Raw genomic sequence first — 21,976 nt, forward strand, 5'->3', positions numbered from 1 at the left:
TTTTCCAATACCTGGCTTTGATAAGATCATCTCGGGCACAACAGCTCCACCCACCTGCTGTTTGGATCTTCTGTTTGAGAGGGGCAGCCATTCAGAAGTAACCTGGCTTAATTACTGAGCCCAATTTAGAGCATTGGAAAAAGAGCAGCTCACAATTTAACCACAAGTTTTTCCACTGGAAATCATTCGCACATTAAAAATGTTTTATTAAAATATTTCATAGAAAAATACAATATTTACACAAATATGTAACAGGCACAACTAGTCGACAGCTCACTATTACTGATATGCAAACACCAGGAGACTGGACATTAAACATTTTTCAAAGTGGATTGGCTTCACTGTCTTTACAAAAACAACAGGAAATTCAGTCTCTGTTAAAAAGTGCATTACATAAACGGTTAACCTCCATCAGGCCGTGTTGTGGAAGGAAAGGTTTCAGCAATAGAGAAATCGCACAGGACACTTCTCTGTGATTGTCTTATACTTATTAGGAAAACCCAACCCGACACAAGTGAACTACAGCTTTAAAACACAGAGTGGATAAGTTCTGGCATGGACCTCTAACCCTGAATTTGTTTGCCTGAAAAAATAAAAGTAGTTTCTAGTGTTGGAGGATAAAAGTCCTCAGCCCTCTCAGATATGTAACCTCCCTGAATGAACAGCCATGTCCTCTAGAGTGATCTCTTCCTCTGGGAAGAGCAGAGGAGGCTGAACGATCCCTGAAAATTTTCTGAACCGACATATTTAATTTTAAAAGAAGAAGAAGGAATGTAAACATCACGATGCAGACGTGTCACAGTCAGTAATACAAAGTCCTCGGTAACGGTCTCGGTAGAGGGAGGCCGTGCATCATGTTGTCAGTAATGATAGACTCTGATCTGATTGTTGTCATCCAGGCCCAGCTGGACCAGCCCGCTCTTTGAGGAGGGAGCCTGATAGCGGGTGAACAGCGGTCTGAACGGTGGAGTTAAAGATGGCAGGTACAACCCAAGGTGAACTTAGACTAGAGATGTTTGCAAAGTAAAAATTTTAAAAAGGAAGTTATATGAAATAAAGGAGAACTAGAGGATGGACTGTGTGTTAGAGTGATGGAAGGATACATGCTGGTGTCTTTCTTGCGCATTTCCAGCCACCTCTTGTTGCCGTCTATCAGCCCCTGCAGCCTTTGGCCGTCCATCTCAGCTGATCTCGGTGTGGAGTGAAGCGCCCGGCTGTGTTCACTGAGACACACACAGGAGTTACCGTAAGTACACTTAAAACAGCGTTTGTGTGGAATCTGCTACACAGGCTTGATTAAAGGTGTATTGTAGGTTGCAGTACTTCAGAGGAGTGTATGATGAGTAAGCCGTGGAGGGTCTTGTTGTGCTGGAACCGAGCGGGGCAACAGCTGCTCCTGGACAAGAGAACAATGACACAATTTGTACAACTTTGGTTTTTTTTGTTTTTTTCCCCCCAACGAGTGCTGTTGTTGGTGCACCACTAATCCAACAACATACCAGGGAATATCTGGCTCCAGCGGCTGTTGAGGGTGTCCCTGGATGCCCTCAGCTCACTGCTGATGGGCGTGCTGAAGAGTGGGGGGGCTGCAGGGCCGCTCTGAGTCGCCCAGCTCCACGGTGGCTCTGAGGGCCTCTCCAGAGGAGGAGGCGAGGCTAAGGAACTGGTTCCCAGGTTGTACATCTGAGCAATGACAGGAGCTGATGAGGAGGAGGTAGGAGCTAGAGTGGAGTGAGGATGAGGTGGAGGGAAAGCTGCGTAAGGTGTGGTGCTCTGCTGCTGGGTCAGCGAACCCAAGGCACCCAGGACGGTGTTGAGCTGGCCTGAGATCTGCTGCAGTGACTCTGCTAATTCCTGGACTTTGGCTGGAACGGTGGGAATATCACCTGAAGAGAGAGGGAGGAGGAGAGTGTAGATTTGCAGAGGTAAGAGAAAATACAACAGGTGAGTTCTTCAAACTGGTAGGAGCGGCTCTCTGGGGACGCACTAGAGCCAAAATGATTGTCTATTAACAGCTGATTTGTGAAGTTTATATACAGAAACATTGGCTCTGACACACAAATCAAAGGGACACTTATAGTCCCCAATCATAAATCAAAGTATGGTATAGGTTACCTTAGATCTGCTAATTCAGTATACTTTGAAAGGGGCTTTACTCTCAGCCCATAGCTACAGGGGAACATGTTACTTCCATCCATCTTCTTTTGCTTAGCAAGGGCTTGTTTGTTGGATTTAGACTGAAATGTGAAAATCCTGTTCATTGTCTGGCGAGCATGCATTACCTGTCCCATATGGCGGTTCCACGGTGCTGCTGAGGTCTGACTCACTCACATCAAAGGTTACCTTCCTTCCTCCGGCGAGCCGAGACAAATCCTCAAACAGCGGCTACGTGGAAAAAGCACCAGGGCGTTACAGTCATCACGACATTCCATTAAAAGTGTGAATTCCCTTCTGCTACACCTTAAATCTAATCCAGGTTATATTTCCAATCCACTGAGACACATTTCATCCTTGCATATAAAGTGTTGAGTGGCAGAAAGGTACCATGCTGCTAAATGTTCTGCTTATTTTTATAGCTTTTCATCAATTTTACTTGGTCAATATAACCTTCTACACTGATTACACAAGCTCATTCCAAGTGAGACTTTAAACAAGCTCACAGAAGAGCACAAATACATGCTGATGACCTCCTGACCTCTTTGGCTATAGAGTTCTCTAGCTGCAGAAGCTGCTCCTCTTTCCTCCGCAGGAGACTGTTTCCTCTCTGAACCGTCCGCTCCAGCTCCGCCACACTGTTGGCCTCCTGACAAAGGGAGGGGAAATTCCCATCTTGTTTAAAAAAAAAATCCGATTGAGGTTTAACACGTAAGGCTCCCCCTTACCTGCTCAAGGTTTATCATCGTCTCTTCGGTCGCTCTTCCCTGAGCGGGGTGGGCCTGCAGGGCCGCCTGCCTCTTCATCAGCCGGCTGCTCTCTCTCTCCAGGAAGAGTTTGGTCTTCTGGATGGAAGCGCCATGTGAGGAGATGTACCGCCGGAATCTGGACACGTTAGAGGTGTGGGGATGGGAAGTGTTGAAGGTAGACACGCACCAAAAACTCAAATGTTTTGATATTTCTATCATACAAACATTAGAACTAGAAACATGCACGCTTCAAAACAATGAAAGGAAGAGTTTTAATCAGTACAACATCAAGTCACTTAAACTTCTGGTATTGGTCTTGTTAGTTAAGTAGCAGAGGGGGTTGTTACGGTAGTCAGTTTTAGCTGATTTAGTACTGAGGACATAAACAACAAGTGCATAAGAGTGGTAACAATGAAAAAAACCCAAATCTGTAATGTCAGATCCGGGAGGAGCTCTGCTTTCACAGCATCTGTCATCTTATTAGGAGTAGTCTACCTCAAAGGTTTTTCAATTTTTAGGATTCGGCTATTTTTTTAGATTGACAAAATGATAAGAACAAAATGCTGGAAAGTACCAAACCATAAACAAACCCCTAATCCTGAAAATTTATAACTGTTTATTCTGTGATTGGTACTGTGTGTGTGCTCCCCTTACTCATCCATGCTGCTGTTGCTGTCAGGTACAGGGGAAAGAGGCGGCTCCTCCAGGTCATCTACATGTAGTGATGTGTCTCTTCTGTCACTGGAGGGCGGCGGCGTCTTCTCTGCCGCCTTCTTTCTGTCCTGCTCTTGTTCCGCGGACGCGCTCGCCCCTTCACCTCGTTCCAGCTCACTGAGAAAACGACAGCAGACTTTTCACATGGAATCATATTTAAAGCCATTAAAAAAGCTAAACAAATACAAAACAAGACAATTCTACATATGCAAGGCGACAGTCATTCTGTCATTTAATACTGAGGCAAATCTATGAGTACCAATCAGAGCTTTTATTTTGAAAGCTATTAGTGTAGGAAGCCTCTACCTGACTCTGTGGCTGAGGTGGTCACATCTCTCCTGCAGCAATGCCACCTTGGTCTCCAGGTGCTCCTTGTCCTCCCTGGCTCTCCTGCTCTCTTCCCTGGCTCGGTCCAACTCCTCCCTAAGCCTCTCCTCCTTCTCCTTGGCCTCACTCCTCTCCTCCCTGGCTCTGTTGATGAGTTCTCTGGCTTGGGCTGTCTCTTCTCTCATCCTCTCGAGTTCCTCTCTCAGCCGGTCTCTTTCCTGGATCAGCCGAGGTAAGGCCTGACGGAGGAAAAAAGGAAAGTTGGCAGATCGCAAAGCAAGTGAATAAAATCTGTTCATTAGGAGAGAGCATGGCTTCACACCTCTATCTGTCGGTCCACTTCCTGCTCCTCTTGTCCAAGCAGCTTCCTCCTCCTCTTCAGATCTGCTGCCTGATAGGAGACAGAAATTGATTAGTCCATGTGGTTCAGATACCTCTTAACAGAGCACATATTGTTTAAAACGGACCTTGGTCTGCAGCATGGCCTCCTGGCTCTTCAGCTCTTTGGCTCTCAGCTCCAGCTGATCCCCCAAATCCTGCAGCTCTGACTCCTACACAAAGAGATAAGATGACTTCCTTTTAGAAAAGGCTAACCTTTACCCTTCCTTGGCACAGCTTAGCAAATATTATGTAAACCCCACCTCAGAGTTAGCATTCGTGTGTCTGTCCTGACTTACCTTGCGTGAGTGTGCCAGCTCAGTCTTTTGTATCTGTGCATCCAGCTGTAAGCGGAGCTTCTCCAGCTGGACAGCATGTGAGGCCTGCAATCGCTCTCTGTCCTCCTGCAGAGTGGACAGCAAGCGCTCCCTCTGAGCCGTCTCCTAGGACACAGACACAATGACGTGACTGATAGTAAGTATCCTGCTTGTTTACAAAAAAAGCCTTGAGGCAAAAGCTTGTGATACTAGTCCACTGTTTAAAATTAAACACAAACGTGACACCGTGTGAGAAAAGCTATTCTTTACTTTAAAGTCCAAAGCATGTGTGGTGTTGTTTTAACAGCTCAGTCTCTCTTTTCCTAGATTCAGACCTGTTATACGCATTTCCAGATTGTTTTTTTCACAGCCTCTCCTAGAGTAAGTTATTTAGCTCCTCTTAAAGTTCTACCTGACTGAATCTGACCGACTCCTCTTAAACAGAAGATGGAAACAGCAGGTGAGTCAGTCTTCTATGCCTGAGCTGGCCAGATTAAGGAAATCTGCACTTACTAATATCATTTGGAGCCAAGAGTAGAAATAAACTGCCTCTTTAGAGCAGTCTGAAATGCTGATATGCCAATCGGACTGATATTAGCCATTTGCTGACATATCAAAAATGTCATTTATGACATTTATGTACAAAGGAAGGAGAAACATCCTTCAACCATGTTATGAATGTTGATGTTGCATACTTTGTCCACCAGAGGGCACTCTGCAACTTTCCTTTTGGCAAAAAGCTTGGTTGGAAACAGATGTTAGGAGCAGAGTCGGGTCGAGCATAAACAAATCATTCAGTATCTTATTAAGCACTTATAAATAACGATATGTGGAAATCTGGTTATGTTTGGTGAATATCGGCTGAAACAACAGTTTTTTTAATCGGTATCGGTCTTAAAAATATCAGCCAGGCTCTAGTCTGAAGATCATTTCTTACTTGAAAGTTTGGCTATATGTTTATAAGAATCTACAGTACAACTAAATCTGAAACGCTCCCTGACCTCGTCTAGATATTTCTCTCTTATGCTGTTCATCTCTCTCCTGTGGTCGTTCCTCAGCTGCTCCAGCTTCCTCTCGTGATCCCGCTGCACTTCCTCTCGCACTTCCTGGAGCACATCGGTCAGCTGGGCAGCGGTGCAGAAAAGGGGGAAGGAAATTTTTTTAAAAAGAAGTTATAACCCATTCTAATGCTACTAGTGCTTCACGCCCTTTAAGCTCATATTCACAGAGATGATGATTCAATGCTGTATAAAAATGTGTCCCCTAACCTCGCGGTGGTACTCGGCCAGTTGCAGCTCAGGCCGCGGACTCATCATCAGCTCCCTCCTCCTCTCTGTGCTTCTGACCTTTATACACACAAAAAAGTGCAAACACAGACAGATCATTAATCCGTGTTTGTTGTGTTCGTGTACTATCGAAGCAAACCCATGGATCGGTTGGTTTTAATGTTTACATTAGTATATCACACTACCACTGGCCACAAAGATCATTTGGCAGTTTAAACTGAGACCATTTAGATCCTGGCAATGTCTGTCTTTTCTGTCTTTACAAAAACTAAAAAAACAAAGCTACAACTGTATGGTGACGCAGACACTTTAGGACTTTAGGTCATGGACATAAAATATGTTGGTATGTTAGTACCACTGTGATCAAGAATTCTTGCCCTGAGTGACAAGTCTAACTAGAAATGGAGTTACAAGGACTAGGTCACAACAAAACTGACTTCTGGAGTCCTTTCACTACACAAGACAACAAACATCCAGGTTTAACCTACCAGCATCTAGTGTGAGTCAGTGGTTTGTTTTTCAGTCCAGATTGCTTCATAACAAGGACAATATTTGACTATTTACTGAACCCAACTTTAATCTTGATTTCTCCCATGAAAGCAGCTACAATACATTTGCTTCCTTCAGAACGTGTATGATCACTTTTCTATAAATCGCAATAACAATCTTAATAAATCAAGATAGGAAAAAAACTTTCACCTATCAGGGGCGGATCTAGAGAAAGTTTCGTAGGGTGGCATCAGGGTGGCATGGAAATCAAATGGGATGGCAAAATGTAAGCCTTTTTTGAAACACATATGCAGGTGTTACACTTACTGCATGATTTAAATGCAGTAAGTGTACACATGTTTCATATAAATATAGTCTATAACTTAATTATTTTCTGTAGCTCACATAATTAAACTTTTCAGTTACATAACACGTGAATTTTTACTTTATGTACTGTATAGCCTGTATAATAAATAAATACATATAAAAATATAGTTTTTTAATCAGAAGTCTGGATTTAGTGGCCTGTCACTAAAATTTAAAAACTGATGTATACTTTGAAGTCCAAACTTTCAACACAAGCTGAAATAGAGACTCAGCATGGCTCCAGCTTGTTGCTATGTCAGCTTAATCACATGCCGGTCCTGCAATTCGGAGGTGCAGCACACACAGTGTTAAGAACAGTCACCTTCATTCCACCTTCAAAGTGTTAATGCTATCTTATCTTAATAAACAACACCGTCATATGCAAAACTAGGGTGGCACTAGAGGTGGCAAGAGATCATTTTAGGGTGGCACATGCGACCCCATACCACTCCTCTAGATCCGCCCCTGTCACCTGTCACCAACAGCCCCGGGTTTGAGTTCCCTCACCTATAATAAATTATCTCCCACATGGAGACAAGATTAATCACAATATAAAAGCAAATGTGTACTTTATTTCAGACAGGTATATGACACACAGTTAGTTTAATAGGATTCTATTAAAGGGATACCTTCTCATAACTACATACAGGATGTGGCCTCTATAATTATTAAAGCAGCTATCAAAATATAGCCCCCACAATAAGAGAACTCTCACCTCATGCGTTACATGTCACTTAACATTTTATTTTAAAAGTTCGAGCATTGCTGCTCAGCAGTCCAGGGTCTTCTTTCTCTTACTTGCTTCATAATGTGTCAAATGTTTCAGGATGGTGAAAGGCTAGCATTGTTACTGCAGCATGAAGCATGCTGCAGTAACAGATGCAGTATGCGGTTTAGCATTGTCTTGCTGAAATATGAAAGGCCTTCCCTGAATCTGGATGGGAGCATGTGGTGCTCTAATTCCATTCCATCACAGATGCAGGATTTTGAACTGAGTGCTAGTAATAAGTTGGATGGTCCCCCTCCTCTTTAGTCCAGTGAACACTGTGATTTATCTGACCTAAATATCCCTATAAAGACAAGCTGTCTGAGGATAAAAAAAAATCAGCAGCATCAACAGTTACCTCCTGTTTCAGAGAGTCCAGTTTCTCCTTCCTCTCTCTCTGGAGCCTCTTCTTCTCTGTCTCCAGCTCTTCTTCTAACTCCGCCTTCAGTCGCTCGATGTCCCGTGTCTTCTGGGCCTCCAGTCTTTCCCGCGCTGCAGTTTGCTCTTCCTCTAGAGTGACACGTACCTCCTTTAACAGGACTTCACTCTCTTCCCTGCACATGACGCAGATGTTCATGTTAATACAGGGATTGTGTTTTTTCACTTCTTTAGGGGCGACTGTGCTGATGTGTTTTAAGCGTTGACCTGAGTTTGTGTTGCTGCTGCTCCCTCTCCCTCTTCGTAGACTCTCTGAGCTCCTCCAACATTCTGTCAGACTCCTCGTTCAGCCTGGTCTCCTCCTCTCTCCTTCTAGACAGGAGGTGCTGCCGTAAAGCCCTGAGGGAGAGGCATGTAAATTCAGAAGCATTTGTGTATGTAGTTACAACAAAAAAAACCTTTGGAAGCAAAGGAGCTTCATCAATTCGCGGATTCACACCTCATGAAATAATAACAATAAAGAGCAGGAAGTAAACAACACAGTACAAAAACAAATTTAAAGGTGCTGTCTTTGAGTTTGACCTCCTACCAACCTCAGTCTTTCCTCAGTCTCCCCCCTCAGTTTCTCCTCCTCCTCCTCCTCTTCTCTTTTCAGCTCTTCCCGGAGCAGACGAATCCTCTCTTCTTTTTCCTTAGCTATGCGCTCCTTCTCCTCCTCTATCTCTCGGTCAGCTTTCCTCCTTTCCCTCTCCATCTCCTCTCTTTCCTTCTTACTTCTCTCCTCTCTCTCTAGCCTCTTTCTCTCCTCTTCTTCTTCTTTCTCACTCTCTTTCTTCTCCCCATCTTTCCGGCTTCTCCCTCCCAGCTCTTCTTCCAAAGCCCTCTCTTGTTTTTTTAAGGAGCGTTTAACACCATCAGCTTGGATGCTCAAAAACCGTGCCTGTCGGCCCCTGGAAGTTTCAGGCCTCTCAAATCCCAGAGGTACGCCGAGGCCCTGGGCCGTTTGCCTGGGGGTGACAGCCTGGTCTGAATGCGAGGAGATGGAGGGTGACGGTGAAAGGCTGGACTGGTGAAGGACAAGCCGGTCAACTTTATGCACTGGGGATGTGTCTCTGTCTTTGGCCAGCACATGGCTAAAATAAAAGAATGAGAGCAAAAGAGTTAAAAGGTGTTGTATTTGTTCATCATAATTCTATGAATAGGCAAGAAGGGCATAAGTCTAAAGCTTTCTTTATAAACTGTAAATGTTGTAAAAAGTAGATGTTTCTTTACTAAAAAAACAAAATAGACCGAGTGCTAAGTGCAACTTCTTAAGAGGATAAAGTCACATAAAATCAACAAAGCAGATATTTTTGAGGACCAATATGTAAACCAAAGGCACCTCTTGCTGCCCTCTCCTCCTTTCCTTTCCCCCTTTTCTCCTTTCTCCTCCTCCTTCTCCTCTGTGTCAGTTTTTTCCAGTGGACTGACAGCATCAGACAGATCGTTGATGTCCAGAGCCTTCTGCGACAGCTGAAAGACAGAGTTTGAAATCTAAAAATCATTTATCAGATGTGTCGCAGCTGCAAATTTTTGCTTCTTTTTTTTTTTTACACTGGAAGAATAAAAAGAGATTTATGCAGTTAAATGAAAGGGAAGCTTTTTGGATTTTGAAATTCTAAAAAGACATTTATTTTCTGAACCCTTTAGACCATTATAACTTGTCCAAGCCTGCCTATCAGTGGAACACCACAAGAAAAAAAGTGTCATTGTCCCCACATAGCCTGTTATTAAAATAAATAAAATGTAACACCTCATAAAGGCTTTTAAGAGGCTTTTAAGATGAAATGAGTCGGGTTTTTAGGTCATGACCATGCCATATTTAAAAGAGTCTTGGGGGATTTTGGGGGGGGTTGTTTTGGCTTTTTGAGCACAGTAGGTTGAATGGTAAATGAGTTAGGGTGCATACCTTGTTATCTATGGAGGACGACGCCTCCTCAATGTTCTTACTGGCTTCAGAATTCTGCAATAGTACAGACAGTGATCATGTAACGTTCTCGCTGATAACCTATGTCTAAACAACTGAACTGCCCACAAGCAACACTGGACATCCAAGCATGCGGTCTCTACCAAAGCCACAGAAAGACACTAAGGGTGATTCCAAGCTACAGCCTACATGCAAACACAACCAAGGCCAGACTGCAGGCAGGCACACTGCAAAATCATTGTGCAACTAAAGCAAGCACACTCTCCAGGTGAAGGGCAAGGTTGTGGGATATGACAGTTCTGTCTGAACAGAAAACTCAAACCAGCAACTTAAGGTCAGGTCAGCTTAATAAGTCTGCACTGTCAATGGGAAAATGCTCCAATCCAATCCTCAGGGGCTCAGATAGATTGACCTTTTGCCCGATTTATCATTCAGTGTGTGAATGAAGACTTCCAGACAGGAAGTCGCAGGGCAAGTAGCAGCCCCTAAGGCAGTGGAGTTGGAGCCTGAGAGCTACTACATGCACCTGCTTGCAAAAATCAAGCAAGACTAAGACTGAGAGGCAACACAGAGGCACAACATTGGACCCTACCTCTGCAGGAAGGGAAGAATTTTTTGTCACATTTTTCATCTTCCGATCATTACTGGCTGGTTGGTCATAAGCGCCTTCCTCTTTAAACCTCTCTATAACCTCCTCCTCCTCCTCCTCCTCCTTGCTGTCTAATGCTCTCTGGCCAACTGAGTCCTCCTCTAGCTCCACTCCCCCCCTCTCTGTGTCTTCTCCTTCGCTCTGTACACATCTTTCCAACACCTCATCACTCTCTGTCAGTTTCCTCCGGCTTAGAGAGCACCTCTCCAAAACCTTATCGCTCTCCTCCTCCTGCCCTCCTTTGCTACTGGTCTCGACCTCCTCTTCCTTTCTCTCACTGTGCCCTCCGTCACTTACAGTTCTCTCAAGCTCATCCCTCTCTTTGTCAGTTCTGTCCTCCTCCCGACTTTCTCCACCTTGATCACTTTTGGAGGACTTCTTCACGACTTCACTGCTACTATCCTCACATTCCTCTTCTTCTATTTTTTGCTGCTCTTCTTTCCTCTCTATGTCTTCATCTTCGTTCTCATCCTTATCTTCACAGCACTCTTCCTCTAGCTCATTATTTTCATCTTCCCCTTTCTTGTTCTCTCCAGCCGCTTTCCTTTGAGCATCCTCTATCTCTTTCCCCTCCTCTTGGCTTTTTCCATCTTCCTGTCTACCTTCCACATCTCCTTTTGTCTCTTTTGCTCCTTTTTCATCTTTGTCTAATGTGCTACCCTGCTGCTCTTCTTCCTCTGCCTCATTTAACTCCTCTGCTACCTCCTCTTCTGAGTGCTCAGCAGAGTGTTCAGGATCAGGAGTGACAGCATCAGCCCCTTCCTCACTGACATGATTTCCACTGCCTGTCTGTGGAGAGAGGTGGCTGTGGCGACCCTTCAGAGAATCCTGGGTGGAAGACAATGGGAAGAATGGTCCATCCATCCCACACCTTGTTAGGCAGTCAGCACATAAAAATAAATCCACCAAACAAGAACATGCATGTCTGCACAAACAAAAGACACAAACATTGTGGTTCTGGGACTCACATTTAAACACAAGCACAAACACGGGGGATAGTTCGAGCAGGTGTGTTTTATGACTGTGATTTCCTTGTTTCAGCACTGAATCAGTACACCTTTACGCTGACAAATCAACAGGGAATTCTGTTATTCTCCCCCAAAACACACCAAATTTATGACTTTGGGTGCAAGCCTTGATTTGGTGAAAAAAAAAAAGTCTAAATAAGTTTACTACAGGTAAAGAAGCTAGTGATACAACTGCATTTACAGTTTTTCTCCTTATTTATCCCTTCAGCATTTAAATCAGTCATGCAGCATAATTCACTAAGGTGCATATAAAAGAAGCAAAGGTGCCTTAAACCGGCATTCCTTATAAATAAATCAGCAGGAGGCGACTCCTCCAGTCATGAAAAGAAATCTAGTTATAGAGACATCTAAGAGAAAATGACCCTTCAGCTCCCTGTGACTTCTGCAAACACTTTCTTAATGAGCTAATAGACTTAATTACTAGTTTAGTCTTACTCAATCCAACATAATGTTCACTTTGTCCCCATTAGAGTCAAGAAAGACGATAGAGCAGGGTATGGGCACACAGTGTCCCTCAGCTTCTCAGTCAGACTCAGAACTCGAGTCCAGTATGAAGACAGAGGCATCACAGCTGGACATTTGGCTAACACAGTGGGTTATGTAATTATTACTGGGTCCATTTTAACCTCACATGGCAACAATAGTTGTTGCTAGGGAAATGCTGCACAAGAGCACGGAGCACATAGCAGAAATGAGACAATTTTCTCAACTTGTGTTAATTTATTTGGCATGTGAGGAAAAACTGGTTTTATTTGAAAGGAAACTCAACCTCCTGAAACATCCAGCTAAACTAGAAGGAGTCTGACTTCATGAAGCCAAGCGTGGCTTTATAAACTTGTTTTTTCACATAAGCATCAAATCTTAAATGAAATCCTCAAATTTTGTATTTTTTTCAGAACCACAGAGCACATCACTGTTCTACTAGACTACTTTTGCTAGCCGAACATTTTACAGAATATTCGTTTAGCTCAGTTGGATGAGCAGGCGACCATATGCTGTACGGCTGAGAGCCGACAGCCTGGGTTCAAGTCCGAAACGTGGCCCTCCTGTCAGTCTTCACTTTACCTATCCAATAAAGCCATAAAAAAAGAAACTGTTGCACTATCCTTAGGGAAAGGCTACAAAGTATCTGTCACTGTCCAAAAACTTATGGACCCTTCTCTAACCTCTCCTTGGTCTACTCTTCCACATTTGCTTAGGGCATAAAAACTACACACATATTAGGTCTGTCAGACTTCAAGCAACAAAGATGTGCCCGCGTTCTCAACTTTGAAAGCCATCTGTGCTCCTTTTGGTGATTGTGTTTTTCAATATAGAAATAAAGTGTGTCACAAATTTGTGCATCATTAGTAAGTAAATTGCATTTTATCCCTCAACACTTTTTTAAAATTTAATTTGGCCCGATTAACAAACCTGGCCGTGTCTGTATTATATATACATTTCAGGAAAAAAAACTATTTATATGACTTATTAAATTACATGATATAAATACAACTGCTCAGTGGTGATGGTAAGGAATTATACTGTGAATGATATACTTAAATAAATAAATTCATGAATGAGTTTTGATGGCGATGGCCCATGCTCTTGCTGTTTAGAGAGCAAAGCAGTAACAGTGGCAGTAGGAGGACAGAAGGACAAAGAGGAAGACACAGTAACAGCCGTGCCCGTAGGACAGATCCCAGCAGCACAGCAGCTGCAGGGATACACATGGGTCACAGTGCAAAGGTGAAAGGTTTAAAGGTCAAAGAGACACAAGAGAAGCAGAAACATATGGTTTAGAGACCACAGTTAGACAAGACAACAAGAAAAGTCCCTTCTTGTAATCATAAAAACACTTATAATAATATAGCACCAATACCCATTAATAACACTTCTAGTTAAACAGGCACTGAAAATACAGCAGCGTTTGTGTATTTTCTAAATCTCTCACTCTGCAGTTTTACCAGAGGAAAGGTACCCGAGACCCCCATTCTTCACAAACATATTCTGATCTTTGTACAAAATCTCTGGTTTAAAAAACAGAAACACAACAATCATTATAATACCTCGAATGTGCCGCACATTAAACAACACACCACAGCCGTTCAAAGACACACACACAGGTGAAGAGGGCAGAAGTGGCAGAGAGGTTTTACTTGTTGAGAGCGAGAAAGAGAGAAATGATGCGTGGACACTGTTGTGTGCTTTTACTTGTTGTGACTGCGGTTCAGGGCTGTGGTCACCAGACAGGCCCAAATCCTGCAACTCGGGCTCCGTCCTCTCCTCAGCTGGTGCTGCGCCAGTGGCATCACTTTCCTGCAGTAAACATTTACACAGGAAACTTTAACACTGACACTGATAAACCATTAATTAGGAAACATAATTATACTTTCTATAAATGAGAAGGTGCATAATGGTCAATGCAGTTATTTGTGCCTAAATTATAACTCAGAGTAGTAAAAAGCTAGTAATCCTGTCTACCTCATACTTTAGGCTTCCTCCGAGGGCATCCAGATCCAGGTGGAGATTCTTCAATAGTCTGTCTGAATCATGAGGACTTGGCTGGAAAGAACAGTCGCTGGTTACAGAAGGACGTGAAGTGTATTTCCTGGGAGCTACAGGAAGCTAAACCAACCTCGTTTTCTGAGATTTTGTCATCATCGCTGTCAAAATCGGGCAAAGTAAATGACACTCTCTCTTCCTGTCGGATGCCGAGTATTCTGGTTGCTCCACTGGTTCGAGGAGCCTGAAAAAGAATGAATGGAAGGAAGAGATTCAGATGGGATAAAAAGGGAGAAGCACAACATTTCATCCATAACGTAGCATGATGGCTCTTTTACCTGTAGGGGTTTCTTGAGGGGTTCCAACCCCCCAGAGCTGCCGAGAGACCCCCGCAGAGCAGTGGCAGATCCAGAGAGAGCGCTTTGGCTGGGGGCATCTAGACCTCGCAGGGGAGCCAGGCTGGTAAGCGAAGATTGCAGAGGTCCCAGAGACGAACTGAGGGCCTGTAGGAGAAGAGACGCAGTCGGTGATGTGAGCTCTCGCTTTTCAACAAATCCTTTTTTAGGAATGCATCGTGTTCTCTGACATGGAAGTCTACTTTTAATATTGCAGTAGAAAGAAAATGTATTTGGGCTCTTTAGATGTTTATATTTTAATAACGTAATACCACTAATTAGACATTTCCACAACTCCTTCTGCAGCAGTCCAAAATTCCAGCCTGTGACATAAAGAACTCTCTCAGTCACAGGGAGAACACAGAGTTCTGCAGCAGATGGCCCGGACCCCAAGAGAGCCCCGATTACAACACCGAGTCAGTGGGGATTATGCAGAAGCAGATGCAGAAGACACTGAGGCAGCATAACACTATATAAAAACATTGATAAAGTGTCCACAATGTTAGAAACTGATTTTGCAAAGTGTGCATAAAAGGACCTTGGCGGGCTAAATCTGAGCATTTTAAGGGCTAATTGAAAAAAACAACAACAACAACAACACTGACAACACGACGGTGGAGCAGTGGTTAATCTCACAGCAAGAAGGTGTTGGGTTCAAATCCACCATCTGGCCGGGGCCTTTGTCTGTAGGTTAGTTTAGTTGATGATTCTAAGCTGCCCACAGGTGTGAATGTGAGCATGAATGGTTGTCTGTCTCTCTTTGTCAGCCCTGTGACAAACTTGCAACCTTTCCAGGGTGTAGCCCACCTCTTGCCCTATAGCAGAAGAGATTGGCTCCAGCATGGTTAAGTGAAAGAAGCTGGATGGATGGAGGTTGGAGTTGTGAATTTCAAACTTTAAGAATCAACAGGCTAACCCTTATGAGCTCAGAAAACCTCCTAATAACCCAGTAACAAACAGTAGTTTGTTGTTCGGCTACAGTTTTAGTAGTGAAAATACGAACACACACATATACATACACGTTTGTCCCTATAACCACTTAATCAATCTATACACATCTTATTTGCAGTCCACTTATACTCTGATGCAATGTTGCTCGATAAGTAAACATAAAATTTTTGTCTAAAACAAGAAGGAAGAAAATAAATCAATAAAACCACTCACCCCATGAGTTTTGAGTGGTTCCTTCTTCTTCTTCTCTTTCTTCTCCTTCTTTTCTTTCTTCTTTTTCTTGTCTTTCTTGGCTCCTGCGCCCCCAGCTGTGGCTGTGAGCTGAGCTCGCTCACGCTCCTGGGCCACCAGGCGTCGGTAGTGCTCGTCACAGGGGTGATCCCAGGTGGACTGACCCGTGGAGAAGTTGAAGTAGTAGATGTCCCCTGTCACGTCCTGGCTGTGGGTAAGGAGAAAGGAAACGGGAGTCATTCACTGTTCTATTCAGTCTTGAGTCACCCCACATTTCTTTATAATTTTACTTTGAAGGTATCAGACATTCTTGAAATTATTTAAAATGGCCTTGTGCAACAACACCATTAACACTTACCAAACTGAAGGGATGAACCAGTGTGGACAACTAAAGCAAACCTGTTGTAGGAGGACAAGCTGGTGGTGCTGGATGGATCATATAACCCCACCTCCTACATTTTTATGTCCATTAAGCATTACAAATGATTATTATGCTATAACTGTCTTAATAATTATTTAGGTTTAGTTAATACATTCAGTTAAAAACCATAGAATCCATTCTTACAGTTAACACCACTCTTTGAGGACATCATAATGAAGCTAAATTATATAAAACACATGAGCCAAGAATTAGAAGGATGGCTATGTTAATCTATTACGTTAATCTATCATCTATCTACAAGTAATAATAACTGCTTTGTAAGCCATGTGTTGCTGGGTTAGAGGCATTATTTTGTCAATAGCTCTGACGTCTCCCTGGAGAATTTGATAAGAGATGGTTGCTACACACTTTGGCATTCAGTTGTCAACAACAGACCCTCACTTGTAATTAGCTGGAAATTACACTGTAATCCACACCTTGAAAACACTTTGTAAAACACCTGAATTTGCCAGAGCATACGTGAAAGGGGACTTATACAGAGGCGGAGCCAGACATTTGAAACACCCGGGGCTTAGCCCAAAAGGGTAGTATGCATGTGGGATATATATTTTTGTGTGTGTGTGTGTGTGTGTGTGTGGGGGGGGGGGGGGGGGGGGGGGGGGTTAGAAATGACTGAAAGATTAATAGGCTCTGTTTTGAGTTTTGTTCAAAAAAGAATGACTTCATATAGGGAAAAATATATATCACATATGCAGGACACCTTGAACTAGGTTTTTAATTAAGCAGCAAGGCAGAACAAAGTCGGGGCTGTATCAAGACATGAGGACTAAACCCCAATTCAACCAGACCCAGAACTGATCCGGAATTAAAACAGGACTACAACAGTTCAAAATCAGGACTACTGAGGACTTAACCAAGACAGAACCACAATCAGAACTAGATGATAGTAGCACTAAAAATCATCATAGACCTGCACTACGATTATTTTTTAATTCTACCAAAGCACACTATTTAGATTCAGAAAAGTTTATATAATAATTTAGCCTTGTTGTGCAAACAAGTCTGCATAACGTAATAAATATAGAATTTGAAAAATAACAAACCTAAAAAGAAACACTAGGTACGAGATACATGAGTACCTATGATACGGTGATACTTTTGGTAAACAACCATTTGACTAACATGTGTGTCTCACCTGCTCTTGTTCCACCTCTGTTCTGTCCTCATTCTCTCTCTCCCTCTCTGTTCCTCTCTCTCCCTCTTTGTGCTGACAATCATCAAATATACAGTTGAAACCAGATATTTACATACTCTTCAGATCAAAACACTTTAATTGTAACATCAAATCAGACTAAATGTTTATTTTTTTAGATTGCTAAATATAAAAAACATATTTGTTAACTTTAAGAGTAAAGAGAGAAACTATCTGTATTTCTTAATTGCAAATGGCACCAAATTGTATTCAAAACTGAGCCACACTTATGGAGCTCCACAGTTCTTTTCCTGGTGTTTTGGTTGACATCTCTTGATTTTCCCATTTTAAAGAAACAGGCTCTGTGTTTTGCCTTATATGCATCCACAGCTGTGCCACCAATTTACTCACATGGACTCTACTAACCTATCAGAAGCTTCTTCAGCTCAGAATGGAATCATCTGGAGTTTCTTATTAATTAACAATAAACTTAGTGTATATGTACTCCTAAATTTGATGAAAGTGATAAAAAATAGACAGCTAACTCTGTCTCTCTTTATTCTGACATTTAACTAATTCAAAAGATATTTCAATATTTATTTATCCAAAACAAAACAAGTTTACTCTAAATTGATGTTGTACAGTAAAACAATGTTCTTGTGTTTTCCATAAAGTGTATGTAAATATCTGGTTTCAACTGTGAATATACTGCTGTGTATTGAAGTTCCTCTTGTTTTGCATAGAAATATACTGAACAACATACAAAGCATAATATATAAAATACTACCAGAGTTTTTTCTTTGAAAGAAGCCCCTTATGTCCATTCTTGTATATCAGTGCATTACTGAAACCGATTTATTTAGCCGTGGAGGGTAACAACTGAAAATATGAAATAAACATACATGTAAGCTAAGAGTCTCTAAAGAAACAGCATTGTTGTTGTTCGGCTTTTCATTTCACCATTTGTTGATTCACTCGAAGAGCAAGTAACGTAATATGGGCCAAGTGATCAGTTTGATATCAATCTTTCGTGATACACCGTCATATTTACATTATTTGTACAGTACGAATGATTTGCTTTGGTACCTGATCGAACTTCAGTTCTCCTCTGTCTGCCTGGCTCCGTTTTAGTGTCTGAGCTCGGATCATACCAATATTAGGGGGGATTTACGCACAGTCGTAAATTCCCACAGTGTGCACTATGTGCTTCGAATATTGTGTGTAGTTTTTGTTTTATACAGTTGTCAGCCAGGCATCTAACTATGAAAAAATTACACCCCAAAAGACTTCTGACAAAACAACCCGGGCTTAAGCCCAGTAAGCCGCCCCCCGCCACTGGACTTATATCTCTGGTGCTTGAGGTCCACTCCCTGGGTGCTTTCCCATTACTTACCAAGGCTTCCACTCAGGAGGCAAAGGGGCGACGATGCCCTCCCTCGCCAGCCACAGAAGCTCGGGCTCATTGTCGGGGTCAATGCCAATCTCTCTTGCATACTCTTGGATCTCTGATCAGAAGAAAAGAAGAAGAGCTGAATGCAAAGTATACACCATCATGTAGCATAGTTTTGGAAATCTCCAGAATTTAAGCCATAAAGCACTGCAGTTCTGCATGAGCTCTGTTTATGGAACCTGAATGCAACATGTTCCGGACTAATATTAGTTCAGCGTTTAGGTGTGAATAAACACAAGTAAGCCACAGTGCAGTTTAAATCTCATCAACTGTGCTGTTCAATGATGCTGGGGTACCTTGTTCAGAGGGTATATAATTCTCATCGTATTCCTCTTCGAGGATCAGCTGGTCTCCTACGAGAGCAGCTGCAGTCATGGTTACTGCAGAGACAAAACATAATTCACGCACATATTATAAAACAATGGCGACGCCGTTTGCATCAACATCTCTTTTGAAAACGGCAGGTTTTGCGTTGTCGTTTAGCTAAAGGGGTAAAATTTACACATTAGCTAACTTTTGTCGCATATTTGTTGTATACTGACTAACAATGTTTAGCATGGGGAAAAGGGCTTCTGGGCTAAAGCCACAGTCAGCATACAATCAACATATAATCCTTGCTGAGGACAGCAATTAGGGTCGGGGAGTAAAAGGAGCGAAATAAATCTAATTAATCTAACGTTAGCATCTCAGCTAATTTCCACGTTAGCGTAACGTTAGCTCAGGAAGCTAAGTAGTTGGAAAGCAGATTAGAGCCGAGCCGTTTACCTTCCCAACTTTAAATTAACCTCTGTGGAAGCAACGCTTAGCAGTCAGTTCTTTGACGGCGGCATTGTGCACAAAGACAGGGGAAAGATGCGAAAGTTACACTCCTAACAACATCTCCAAGGACGCTTCCTTCGTTTCCTGTTGGAGACGTTTGAATCTGACTGGCTGAGCCACTCGAGGCGTTCACATGTACTCGGAAACTCAGCAATTGTCAGTATATCCAGTTTATGTGTATTACAGTACATGGTGAAATTAGACTTTAACAGAGGTGTTAACGGTGAGCATACTGTCATTTATTTTAGTTTACGCATATAGACTCAAAATAAAAATAAAATGTCTGAAATATATGAATAAAATCTGTTCATATGATACGACAACGTTAATATGAAAGGTATGGTTTGCAAAATGGTTTTGAGACTTGCTATGATGTATCTCTTGGAGACTGGTACTGGCAAAAACACAGGAGGCCAAGCTATAGGTGATAGAGTTGAGGATACTCAGTGACCATAATGGATCAGATCCGAAATGAGTATGTCAGAGGGACGACTCAGGTTGAGCATTTTGGAAAAATAGTTACAGAACCAAAGCTATGAAGGTTTTGATATGTGCAGAGGAATGACAGTGGATTTATTAGAGTTTTCTTTTTTTTTTTTTTCTGCCTGTCCCATTTGGTTCTTTTGCCATCAGAATTGTTGTCTGAAGACCAACAAGGATACCCAATGGATTTACTTTGCCAAATGGATCATCGTGGCATTGCCGTATTGGTCCATTTGGTCGATCTTTGTTTTTATTATTTATTATATTTTATTTTCAGATGTTACAGACGGGACAGACATGAGTGAGGGATAGGAAAGGGAGAAAGAAAGAGGAAGGAAAGGAAAAACAGAAGGGGAGAGGGACAGTGAGAAAGGGGGGGAGAAAAAAAATAAAAATCTCCTGGATCACCTGTTGAGAGAAGAATAGAAAACAAGCAAAAAAGACAAAAAAACAAAACAAAGCAACATACTAAACACAACACCATCGCATTAATCTAGCTAAGTGTAAACAGCAGTAAATACTAAATATTCAATGTTGTTGTGCAGCACGCAGGACAGATGTGCTTCGAAGTAGCAGCCAAGAAAGGTGTAATTTGGGTCTACGAGCAGTGAACACCCGTGTGCATACCTGTGTGGATCAGCGCGCTTGTATTCCAAAGGTTTCTCCATGTAACGATCTGCTAGGGAGTGTGGGGGGGCCACAGCCCCGTCCTCCAGGGTGTGAAGCAGGTATGGAGGAGATCAAAACTCCAGACATCCAGAGGCCCCCAGAACACAAGAGACCATGGAAGACCAACAGATTTATTAGAGTTTTCAGGCAGAGGAAAAAGAGGAAGGCCACAGAGATGATTGACGGGTGTAGACAAAGAGGACACAGCGAGAGGATTGATACAAAAAGGAAGAATGGAGGGATAGAGTGAGAAAGAGGCAGATGAACCACTGTGGTGACCACTAAAGGGACCAGCCAAAAGAAGGAGAAGAAGACGAAGAAGCAGATTCTGTACTATGTATGTGCAATATTTTGCAGTGCACCTGAAAGCACCAATAGTTCTACAGCTTCAACCTGCCCTTACTTTATTTTCCAAGGGTTTGGGGTGTAGGTGTGTGTTGGAGGGAACAAACCTTTAAAGGGGCTCCAAGCTGAAACTTCCTAGCTCTACATTTTATTAGTAATTCTTACACCGGGATGACTACCACATCCATCCTCCTCTCGCTCATTCCTCTTGTGTATTGTAGGAGTAAACTAGGACTGAAATAGCTATGTTATACAGTTATGTGATATTACCTTTGAAGAGAAATATCTTTATGTAATATGGAATTTTCTACCATATCTGTGGTGAAGTTTAAAAATCTATTCTAAATCCCCCAGTTCCCTTTTTTAACATGTCCCTTTTTAGGTCGAAGGTCACAAGGCAGCAGTTGGATCTGTTGTTGGCTCTCACACACTGGATGTGAAACCCTTTCTCTGTTTTGGAAATCACATGGAAATAACAAAACTACTCTCCCCCTGCTAATGAATGACGTTCGTTAACATTAATGTCACAAAACAAAGACAATCCCCCCAAAAAAGAAATCAGGTGGCAAGAAAGAAACTCCCGACCTTTTAGCACGTCATTGTGACAACTGATTCAAAGAGCTGCTCATTGTCAAACATGTGCTAAAACTGCTTTAATGGGAGCCAGTTTATTTTTACAGCAGGGCAAGGCATGTGGCTTGCAGGCGTTATTGTAGGGGGAGTTAAGTGTGAGGATCCTGTGGCTGTGTCAAATGGCACTTTTTGTCCTCTGAGCTTCTCACTCCATCAAAGAGGCGTTGCCAAATGAAGCTTTTTTACAGATCCAGAGCCAGGATGTGATATCAGATGCTTGACACCTATCCCATTCAGCCCTTTGTTGACTGCTGTTTACAATAAAGTAGCTCCCGCAGTATTTATTTATTTTTTACACTGTTACCAAGTAACATTTGCACAGAGGATTATAGGATTGTAAGCTTCAGAAATATCCTAGCGTAATAACCTAGAGTC

At 42.5% G+C, this 21,976-nt stretch overlaps 1 protein-coding gene across 1 annotated transcript; it reads right to left on the reverse strand.

Moving 5' to 3' along the window:
• Window positions 1-59: 59 nt before the first annotated feature.
• cep164 (centrosomal protein 164) lies at window positions 60-19,596 on the reverse strand. Its single transcript, XM_026191435.1, has 28 exons — window positions 19,418-19,596; window positions 18,949-19,032; window positions 18,596-18,707; window positions 15,611-15,836; window positions 14,390-14,554; window positions 14,185-14,295; window positions 14,031-14,111; window positions 13,761-13,865; window positions 10,483-11,367; window positions 9,873-9,926; window positions 9,306-9,436; window positions 8,518-9,057; window positions 8,192-8,323; window positions 7,905-8,100; window positions 5,908-5,985; window positions 5,641-5,763; window positions 4,622-4,765; window positions 4,412-4,495; window positions 4,267-4,335; window positions 3,924-4,183; window positions 3,558-3,734; window positions 2,883-3,039; window positions 2,696-2,803; window positions 2,283-2,385; window positions 1,500-1,886; window positions 1,324-1,396; window positions 1,104-1,223; window positions 60-957 (listed from the first exon to the last, which is right to left on the reverse strand). The coding sequence occupies exons 2-28, from the start codon at window positions 19,025-19,027 to the stop codon at window positions 861-863; spliced, it is 4,797 nt and encodes a 1,598-aa protein (XP_026047220.1). The 5' UTR covers window positions 19,028-19,032; window positions 19,418-19,596; the 3' UTR covers window positions 60-860.
• Window positions 19,597-21,976: the final 2,380 nt, after the last annotated feature.

The sequence above is a fragment of the Astatotilapia calliptera genome, chromosome 14, assembly GCF_900246225.1.
Source record: "Astatotilapia calliptera chromosome 14, fAstCal1.2, whole genome shotgun sequence".
Classification (NCBI taxonomy): domain Eukaryota; kingdom Metazoa; phylum Chordata; class Actinopteri; order Cichliformes; family Cichlidae; genus Astatotilapia; species Astatotilapia calliptera.

Excerpts from the sequence above, each read along its gene's own strand:
- cep164 (XM_026191435.1), bottom strand. The coding sequence starts at position 19,027 with ATGACTGCAGCTGCTCTCGTAGGAGACCAGCTGATCCTCGAAGAGGAA. Across the intron at positions 15,837-18,595 it reads CCTCCTGAGTGGAAGCCTTG|CCAGGACGTGACAGGGGACA; the intron begins GTAAGTAATGGG and ends CCTTACCCACAG. Across the intron at positions 3,040-3,557 it reads AGCAACAGCAGCATGGATGA|ATTCCGGCGGTACATCTCCT; the intron begins GTAAGGGGAGCA and ends TAACGTGTCCAG.